The 11174-nt window shown below is 39.8% G+C and overlaps 1 protein-coding gene across 1 annotated transcript in view; it reads right to left on the bottom strand.

Annotated features, from left to right (window-relative positions):
• The window catches only part of CD99L2 (CD99 molecule like 2), a 47052-nt gene that overhangs the window by 10138 nt on the left and 25740 nt on the right, over window positions 1-11174 (bottom strand). The window contains exons 5-8 of the mRNA XM_006774111.2: window positions 8805-8820; window positions 8472-8539; window positions 8275-8358; window positions 5698-5763 (exon numbers count right to left, since the gene is read on the bottom strand). Of these exons, the coding sequence (XP_006774174.2) occupies window positions 5698-5763; window positions 8275-8358; window positions 8472-8539; window positions 8805-8820 (234 nt within the window). The remainder of the gene's footprint in view (window positions 1-5697; window positions 5764-8274; window positions 8359-8471; window positions 8540-8804; window positions 8821-11174) is intronic.

Consider the following 11174-nt stretch of genomic DNA (forward strand, 5'->3'; position numbering starts at 1 on the left):
AACCTCACGGTCTATATGATAGCTGAGTTAAGAAGGTGTTACATGAAATGTAAACAGGACTGCCGCTGGCTATTGTTCATCCAGATGCAGAGAGACCTGGTACTCTTCCAGGCTGTCAAAAAGACTCAAAATCTCAACACATCTCTACAAATTCCTCACTAACTGACAACCTGAGACTGTACGGAAGCATTATCCTAAGATTATTTTTAAAAAACATGTTATTTCTCTCCCCTTCAAAAAAAGTGATCCCATCCTGTGGGAGACTCATTGCTCAGATGGACACGTGAGCTAGAAACACCATGAGGTTAAACAAACAATTAGAAAAAAAATAGGCATTTAAGATCCTTCCATCCCTTCTAGTTGCATGAACCTGAACTAAAGTCAGCCACACAGACCTGCCATTGCAGTTAGCCAAGCCAGTGTCATGGCTTTGATCCTCATTTGGCAACAGAGCTCTATTTACTTCCTCTGAGCACAGAATGAACCCAGTTCCTTTATGAAATGCATTCTGTATAAAAGATAGTATTGGGACAACTGATGAACCACTGGCATAAAATAAATTTATCTAATCCAATACATTCCATGGAAGTTCCCAATAAATACAAAACAGATGAAGCCATAAAAGCACTACAGGAAAATGTAGGACTACATTTATATTGTCTTGGGGCAAGGAATGAGTTTCCAAACATGACCCAAAATCCAGAAACTTAAAAAGGAAGAGATATCAAAAGTAAAAACTTTAGTACTAAAGCACAAGCAACAAAACAAAAAGAATAAGTTGGATTTCATCAAAATCAAAACCTTCTGTGCTTTAAAAGACTTCACCAAAACAATGGAAAGACAAACCCACAAATTGGAAAAAACATTTGCAAATTGTATATCTAGTAAGGAACTAGTACTGACAATATATGTAGAACTTCTACAACTTGATAATAAAAAGGCAAATAACTAGATTTTAAAATGGACAAAGGATGCAAATAGACATTTCTCCAGAGACACACAAATGGCCAATAAGCACATGAAAAGATGTTCAACATCATTAGTCATTAGGGAAATGCAAATTAAACCTACAATGAGATACTGATTTAAACACATTAGGATGCCTATAATAAAAAAAATAAGTGTTGGCTAGGATGTGAAGAAATTGGAACCCTCAGATATTATTGATGGGAATGTAAAATTGTCTAGTTGCTATGGAAAACAGAGAAGCAGCAATCTAAGGTTTCTCTTGAAGGATGGGTGGCTTAGCACTCTCTGGGGAATGAGTGGGAATTCATTTGGTGAAAGAAAGGCTTTTTAGACAGAGAAACAGAATGTGAAGGCCTAAAGATAAGCATTACCAGTTCATATGTTTGGAAATAAAAGGAACCTCGTGGTCCAGGGCTGAAAAATAGGGCAGCAGGCTAAGGGCTTCAATGTATTTTATAGGCAGTGGAGAGCCATTAAAGAGAATTTGTTTGTTTGCTTCTTTAAAATGTTTTCTAATATTCAAAAGAGCTGAAAGCACAGTAGAGTGAACACTCAAACTAGTATATCCAATATCTGGATCCTATAATGAACACTTTGCATTATTTGCTTTATCATTGTCCATCCAATGATATTTCTTATACTTGTGATGCATTTCAGAGTTGCAGATATCAGTATACTGGCCTCTAAACATATTTAGAGTTCCACATTTGCTTATAATTCCTTTTGAAGGTAAAGTTTACATAGACAAATTTTACGTGTACCATTTGGTAAGTCTTGGTAGATGAATATACTTGAAAAATCCGTATCCCCACTAAAATACACAATGTTACCATCACCCCAAAAAGTTCTCTCATGTCCCTGTTCAATCACTCCCTGTCCGTATCCCAGCCCTGACAGCCATGAATCTCATCTCTAACATAACACATTAGTTTGCAAGTATTATTACTTAATATGTTTGGGCTCATTTAGTATGTACTCTTTTTTCCCCTTTGGCTTCTTTCACTTAGCATAATGTTTTGACATTTATCCATGTTTTTATGTGTACCAGTAATTTATTCCATCATATGAGTGTATATCATAAATTATCTACCCACTGATTCTCCTATTGATACTTGGGTTGCTCCCAGTTTTTTGCTTTTATTTGGCTATTATAAATAAAGCTGCCATGAACATTTTTTGCAAGTCTTTTTTTAGACATAAGCTCTCATTTCTCTTGAATATACATGAAATTGCAGAGTCAATGCATAGTCTATGTTCAGTTTTATAAGAAACTTTACATTCCTACCAACAATGTATGAGTTTCAGTTGCTCCACATCCAGACCGACATTTGGTATTGTCTGTCTAATTTTAGCCATTCTTGTGGGTGTGTTGTGATGTCTCTTGTGGTTTTAATTTGCAGTTCCTTAATGACTTTGGACATCTTCATCTAACTTCCTTTGTGAAGTTTCTGCTCAAATCTTATACTCATTTTTAGCGGCTATCTTTTCATTAATATACAATAGTTTTAAGCAGAGGTCTGACAAGATCACTTTCATATTCCTGATGGTTCTCTCTGGCCACTGCAAGGAGGAAAAACTACATCCAGGAGACCAGTTAAGAGGTTAAGGTGATGACCCAAGCAGAGATGACATGGGTCTGGGCTTGAGGGGAGGCAAAGAGAAGTAATATTCCAGTTTCAAAAGATACTAAGGGGCAGGATTTCTGGCATGAGGGAATGAATAAATCATCTCCTCAAAAAGCAACTCTAACTGTGGATAATCAAAGACAGCCATTTTAGGGAACAGTGAGAACAGCTGGAGTCTGCGGCCTTTTTGCCCAGGCCTGCTCACATTCCCCCCTCCCCCAGACTAGTTCAACTGAGGTGGAGTAAACAGGCCATAAAAACCAGCAACTGCACTGCAGCTGCTAAAGGGGACCCACGTGACTTGCAGTATTGTCAGTTAATGTGGCAATCTCAGTAGCAAGTGAATAGGGAGAGCCAGCAGCTCCTCTAGCCTGAGCAAGCCACCAACCAGTAAACTCAACAGGGATTTCATAGGAAGGTAGGAGGTGAGACAACAGATGCAACCTGTTGACAAGACTGTCACTGTCACCTACAGACAAGGGGGCTCCTATAAGGCCAGCAGAAATGTTTTCTGGAGAAAAAATATATAACAAATAACATTTCATAATTATACTCCAAAACTATAGTTGAGTCTATGTGCCTAAGAATCAAGGTTGCATGAATTATAATTGTTTTTAGGGTGAAGATCATCATTTATTTAAATGTGATGTTTTATCTTCACGCATGGCATTAGTATGTTGGCACAGAGGAGAGTGTCTGGGAAATGCATCATGTGCTTATCAAAATGTTTCAGTTTCACACTTGTATTTTTTGCTAGGACCCCTTTTATCTTCTTTTACTGACATCCATAATGACAGAGGGTAAAACTTGAGCTAACAACTGATTCTTTACAAGACAAGTTCAAATATGAGCCTAATTAAAGAATTTCCTAACACTTCCTCATTGCTAAAGCATGTACTTTTAATAAGGAATAAAATCATTCAGACTTTTATTCATGTGCATGCATACATACACTACTACTGCCCTAATCTCCCCATCTGGAAATACCATTTGTCACCCAGGAGTAATTGGCTCATTTGCTGGGTTTGCCCTTTAAATGTTCCATGTTCTCCTGACACCTGCAAGTTTCATTTAGAGGCCTTTAGAGCTTTTTACTCAAGATGACACTGTCTGGAAAGGTGTTCTGAAGGACAAATTTGACTACAGTATCCTTTGATCAGAAGAAAACACTCTTCCCATATGAAAAGTACACAGTTCCTGCAAAAAAGGAGCAAATGCTAGTACGACTGCCAGGACTGTGGGGAGTGTCACAGGGTTACCACCAATAACTTCTCACACACATAACTGTAACAACGTACCATCACAGCAAGTTACAACCACAAACTGCTACAACCTTAGCTTACCATCAGAACAGGTTACAACCATAAATACCAATCACAAATTACAACCACAACCTGTTTTGTCATATCAAGTTTGGCTAATATTCTCTCCATATTAGGATAAAATCTTAACATATTCTATATAATGAAAGCCCAGTGACCAAATGGCGGAATGACCAGAACAACCAGTGGACCAGTCGCTATGATGCGCACTGACCACCAGGGGGCAGATGCTCAACGCAGGAGCTGCCCCCTGGTTCTGCGAACCCTGGGCTAATGGGCAGGAACCCAGGCTGCAATTGTTGCCTCCTCCCCCCAGGCTCCTCCTCCTCGCTCCCTGCCACTTCCTCTGGATGTCCACAGGCCACGCAGCACCATCACTGGGCTCAAAGAGCTGACCCCAGAGGCTGGGAGGCAGGTTCATGGCTGCTGCAGGACTGAGGCCTACTCCGCCTCCTCTCAGTGCTATTGTCCCTGGGCCTGGCCCCGACCAGGTCCCCTGGAGAGGTGAGTGTTCTGGCTCCACAGAAGATGCCAGACCAGGGAGCAGCTGCTCAGAGGCAGATCCACAGCCGCTCAGCTGACCGGGATGAGCGGTGCTCCCACAGTGGTCCAATCCCTGCAGGCCACGCTCCCCACCAGTGCACAAATCCCATGCACCAGGCCTCTAGTATTATGATAAAAGTTTTGCATCATTGGTATTTTGGGCAATTAAAAATAACTGGCTTTGGGGGAGGATGTGACTATGAAGTTTTAGCATGAGGGAGTTTGCTTGAGATGGAAGAGTTCTGCATTTTGAATTCAGATTGTATACATGATTATTAAAATCTGCACTTGTGATAAAATGTGATAGACCTAGATGCACACATGTGTACACACACACAAACACACACATGAGTTCATATAAAATCTAGTAAAATTTAAATAAGGTTGATGCTTGACTTAATAACAGTATTATACCAATATCACCTTCCTGGTTTTGACAATGTACTATGGTTACGTAAGATAGGGGAAACTAGGTGATAGATACACAGCTTTTACTTCTTGTGGGCATTAGAATATGTCAAAATAAAAAGATATTTTAAAAACTGTTTGGCTTGCCTGGCCAATGTGGCTCAGTGGTTGAGCATTGACCCATAAACCAAGAGGTGACTGGTTTGATTCCCAGTCAGGGCACATGCCCAGATTGCAGGCTCAATCCCCAGTAGGGGCAAGCAGAAGGCAACTGATTGTTTCTCCTCGATGTTTCTATCTCTCTATCCCTCTTCTTCTCTCTCTCTCTCTCTCTCTCTCTCTCTCTCTCTCTATCTCTCTATCTCTCTATCTCTTTATCTCTTTCCCCTTCCTCTCCATGTTTTGCTTTGTTTTATTTTTGGTTTTTAAGTAGGTTGATTTGAGAGAGGCTATGGATCTCCTTAAAAAATGATTGTCACAATTTTTGCTTCTCCCATCCCAAGAGTGACAGGCTTCCCAGGTGGGGGACTTCCCAATGAGTTCTGTAACCCTCAGTTACTGTAATTGGTGCTGCCTTGGCAAATGGCTTCTTCTAATGTAGAGACGTTAACCCATGCAGCACCCTGGCTTTAGGAACATCAGAGAAAATGCGTGACCTTGCCAAACTGTCTTATAAACTCTCCTCCTTGAGCTGCAGAGCTCGCATCATTCCAAGTGAACCCCAAGTTGCAAGCCCAGATATCTGGGAGCTACCTCTGACTTCCCAGAGGCTAATCATGTAATCACATTGTAAATGAGAATAAGCTGTTTGGACAGATAAATGCCCCTACCTCTACCCTTGTCTGGTTTGTAGTCACCACCCCCTAATACGTCTTCAAGATCCTTGTCCGAAAAACCTAGAGAAAAAAAAAATATACTTCAATGGCAAAAATACATTTTTCAGTGACAAGAAACTTGTATAGGTTAATGTTGTCCAACAACCCCAGACAATAATTGCCACTTAAGAATGTTCTTGATCAGTGTGGTAGACAAAATTCTAAGATGGCCCACAAGATTCCCTCCCACTAGTATACCCATCCTGTATAATATCCCATTACTTTGAGTGCCAGCAGGACCATGAATAGGATGGCTATTGCCCCCGTGATTAGGTTATATTACATTACAAAAGTGAAGGGATTTAGCAGATGTAATTAAGGCACCAAATGAGTATGGCTTTGTATTCATCAAACGGGAGATTATCCTGGAAAGGCCTGACTTAATCAGATGAGACCTTTAAAACAGTGTTGAGACCTTCTCTGAATTCAGATACTAGAAACAACAGAGTTAGTTGTCTCTTCCACTCTACCCCTCTCTGTCTTTGTACTGTCTGGCTCCTGCTAGTCCTGGAGAAGCAAAGATCCATTAGTTCTACAATTGCAAGGAAATGTACTCAGCCAACAACTACATGACCTTGGAAGAGGACCCAAGCTCAGATGAGACCACAGATTTGGTCAACATCTTGATGGAAGCTGTATGAAGCCCTAAACAGAAAACTCAGCTTAGCTGTTCCTGAACTCCCCAACAAAGGAAATTGAGATAATAAATGGGTGTTGTCTTAACTCACTAAGTTTGGATCACTTGTTATGCAGCAATAGAAAACTAATACTAGGAAACAGTAATTAATTTTATTATAGCTCAACCACTAAGTACATATTGTTTAATATTCTATGTGATGAAATGAAAGTATGCTTAAAGCATTTCTGTTGCACTCCAAAACATATTTTAATTCCTAAAAGCACCTGCGTGATTGGTTCAGTTCTGAGTTGTATTAGATGCTTTGTGTCATGGAAGACAACTTTCACAGGAAAGATTGAGTGATGGGCAAACTATGATTGTGGTATCTTAAATATTTGGCTGATGATTTCTTAATAATGAATGAAATAGGCTGTCACTTAAAATCCCTGGAGGTATTTGTTGTCAATGATAAGATTTCAAACAAGAATTAAAATTTCAAAAATCTTTATCTACCACTGTGAACCAAATAACTTCTCTCTACTTAAATACTTTTTCCACCCTAGCTGGTTTGGCTCAGTGGACAGAGTGTCAGCCTGTCGACAGAAGGGTCCTGGGTTTGATTCCGGTCAAGGGTACATGCCTGGGTTATGGGCTCGATCCCCAGTAGGGGACATGCAGGAGGCAGCCAATCAATTATTCTTTCTCATCTTTGATGTTTCTATCTCTTTCTCCCCTCTCCCTTCATCTCTGAAATCAGTAAAAATATTTTTTTAAAAAAAGACTTTTTCTGATGAGATGGGTGGTAATATCAACAAAAGTGAATTTAGGGAATTGCGTAATGAAACGGCATTATTTGAAAGATCAAAGGACCTACGGGCAACAATATTTTCCAAACGACCAAAACACAATGTACATAATCAAGAATGGGGTTTAACTCAATTATGGGAAGTTCACTGATATAATTTTTTTAAAAATATATTTTATTGATTTTTTACAGAGAGGAAGGGAGAGAGATAGAGATTAGAAACATCGATGAGAGAGAAACATCGATTAGCTGCCTCCACAATTTTATATTCCACACTAGATGCCCAGTGCATGAAATTTGTGCATGGGTAGGGTCCCTAGGCCTGGCTGATGATCAGGGCCGATTGGGCCCTTCCTTCCAGCTACCTGCCCAGGCCTTCCTTCGTTCCACGCCACCCCCTGGTGGTCAGCACATGTCATAGCAAGCAATCGAACACCTAGTCTTCCGGTCAAACTCCCGAGGGGACATTTTGCATAATAGCCTTTTATACGTAGAGACTGCACTTAACCTGAAAGAAATAACTACTGGTTGAGTTTTAAGTTTTTAGTGTCTTATCCAAGAATGTCCACAGTGATCTGAAAAGTCTATTAAAATATTCCTCCCTTCCCCAGCTGCATAGCTGTATGAGGCCAGATTCCCTCCATATACTTCAACCATCACAACATGTTACAACTGAATCTGGAACCAGCAGTGAGACTCTAGCACATCCACTAAGATAGCCATCATATCAATTTGCAAAAATTTTTCTCACTAAAGTCCTCTTTTATCTTGCCAAACATAGTTATTTCACATGATACTATACTATTTATGTTATCATGCATGAGCTTATTGCTGTTCATTTTTCATTAATAAATACTTTTTTTCAGTTTTAATTTCAAAGATGGTAGATATTGATAGATGTGACCCACATAACCAAAAACCCTTGAGATCCTCAATAATTTGGGGGGTCCAAAAATTTGAGAACATTGTTTTAGGGTTCTCCTGTGCCTTGAAGTGCCCCCAGCTCTGCCAGACCAGGAGTGGCTCTGTGGGCTGTAGTAGTGAATGAGCTACAACTCGACCAGTGAGCTACAGTGCTGGCCAGTGCTTTTAACCAGCTACAACTTACCTCCTCCTCCTGCACTTGGCTTCCTGCGGCCATCATCTCGATCATTTCGATCATCCAAGGCATCAGCCAAGTCAAAATCATCAACTTCATAAAAGAGAAAATCAATTGGTTAAATGACAGGTAGCTCACTTGGACACTACCCCAGAGGGAGCTCTACGGGGTCTTTCCTCATTGCCCTCATTAGAGTAGCATGTTACCTGCAGGCTTTGCCGGAGCTCTGGTCGTTCCAGGCCTCTTGGTTGAGATGGATGGTGAGGTGGATGTTGTCCCACATTCGACCTATAGACCTCCAATAGTTTTGACATTTTTTGCAGAGATATTAAAAACCACCCTAAAATTCATATGGAATCTAAAAAGACCCCAAATAGCCAAAACAAACTTGAAAAACAACATAGTTGAAGGATTCACACTTTCTTAATTTCAAAATTTACTACAAAGCTATAGTAATCAAAACAGTGTGGTACTGGCATAAGAACAGACATATAAACCAATGGAATAGAACAAAGTACCCCAGAAATAAACTCTCACATATATGGTCAATAGATTCTTGACAAAGGTTCCAAGAAACTTGATATGCAAAGAATGAAGTTGGAACCTTATCTTACACCATATATAAAAATTAATTCAAAATTGATCAAAGACCTAAACACAAGAGCTAAAACTATACAACTCTTAGAAAAAATACAGGGGAAAACTTTCATGATATTGGATTTGGTGATAATTTTTTGGATATGACACCAAAAGCACAGGTAAACTGATAGATAAATTTGCCTGGATCAAAATTTGAAAGCTTTTGTACAAAAGACACTATCAAGAGAGTGAAAAGACAATCCATAGAATAAGAGAATATATTTGTAAATCACATATCCAATAAGATATTAAAATCCAGACTATATAAAAGAATCCCACAACTCAAACAATAAAAACCAGTGATATTTTTAAATGGGCAAAGGGCTTAAATAGACATGTCTTTAAAGAAGATACACAAATGACCAATAAATGCATGTAAACATACTCAGCATTGCTAGACACTAGGAAAATGCAAATTGAATCCATAATGAGATAGGACTTCACACTCATTAGGATAACAATTATCAAAAGAAAAAAACAGCAAGTGTTGCAGAGGATGTGAATAAATTGAAACCCTGGTACATTGCTGGTGGAAATGTAAAATGGTGCTGCTGTTGTGGAAAACAGTTTGGTGATTCCTCAAAAAGTTAAACATAGGTGATGTTTAAAAAATGCTGGGAATATACTTAATGCCAATGGATCATTTTAGTTAACCATTTAACTAAAATGGTTAAAATGATAAATTTTGTTATGTATGTTTACTACAATAAAAACACAATTCAATGCCCTAGTTGGTTTGGTTCAGTGGATAGAGGATCAGCCTGTGGACTAAAGAGTCCTGGGTTCGATTCCGGTCAAGGGCACAAGCCTGGGTTGCAGGCTCGATCCCCAGTGGGGAGCGTGCAGGAGGCAGCCAATCAACGATTCTCTCTCATCATTGATGTTTCTATTTCTCTCTCCCTCTCTGAAATCAATAAAAATACATTTAAAAAAAACACCACAATTCAACCTAGGTGAAACACATAATCTCAATATTCCTATAACCATTAATGAAACTGAATTTTTTAATTTAAAACTTCCAAAAAACTTAATTTCCAGGTTTTTATGGTTTCACTACTGAAGTATACCAAATATTTAAAGAGGAATTAACACCAATTTCACACAATCTCTTCCAGAAAACAAAGGAAGACTAATTCCCAAGAGGAAGACTCATTTTATGAACCTGATAACAGAAAAAGAGCATATAAAAAATTTACAGATCAATATTTTTTATGCATGAATACATAAAATCTTCAACAAAATACTAGTGAACTGAATAGAATATATAAAAAGAATTACACATCATGAACAAATGGGATTTATTCTAGTTATGCATGTCTGGACCTACATTTAAAAACAAATATAAACCATCATATCAGCAGGCTAAAGAAGGAAAATCATCCTATCTAATAATAGACAAACATGGTAACTGACCATACCTTTGCTATGCCTCCCATTGGCTAATCAGTGAGATATGCAAATTAACTGCCAACAAAGATGGCGGTTAATTTGCATACATAGGCGTGAAGCGGCGGAGCGAAGACTGAAGGCGGCTCCGGCCAGAGCAGCAAAGGCTTAAAGGCAGCTCTGGCCGGAGCAGCGAAGACTGAAGGCAGCTCCAGCTGGAGCGAAGGCCTGGGTCCCGGGTGCCGGAGGAAAATTGGTGCCGGAAGCCGGGGGAAGGAAAGGCCTATTGCACGAATCTTTTCATGCAACAGGCCTCTAGTCTATATATATAAAAGGCTAAGTGTCTGTCTGTTTGACCATAGCTATGGCACACACTGACCAACCTGGGGTCAGACGTTCAACACAGGAGTTGCCATGATGCACACTGGCCATTTAAAAATAAACAGCACCATGGACCTGGCACCAACAAACCAAAACTCAGCTTCCCCCAAGTGGGACACAGGCCTCGCCACCCCCCCGGAGTGACAGCCCACCAAATTGCAGCCAATGCTGCTGAGACCCCATGGCACAAAATGCGACCCACAGCCCAGCCCAGCCTGGAAAATGGTAGCTGTTGGCACCAGGTCATGATGTCACATAGCAACCCCTGGCTTCCTCTCCCTAGCTACTAGCCTCCTTGGAGTTTCTTCAGCCCAGGAACACGACTTGCTTTATAGCCAGGTGCAAACATTTTACACTGTAACCAAATATCTGTGAAGCATTTTTATGTGCCTCATCTCATTTGATCTTCACAGAATAGGTAGATAGGAGACTCAGTAGATCCTATTTTCTTTTCATTGGCTTGTAAATGGAGATTTTGAAAGTTTAGAAACTTAACCTGACTG

The sequence above is a fragment of the Myotis davidii genome, unplaced genomic scaffold, assembly GCF_000327345.1.
Source record: "Myotis davidii unplaced genomic scaffold, ASM32734v1 scaffold1147, whole genome shotgun sequence".
NCBI classification, from domain to species: Eukaryota; Metazoa; Chordata; class Mammalia; order Chiroptera; family Vespertilionidae; genus Myotis; species Myotis davidii.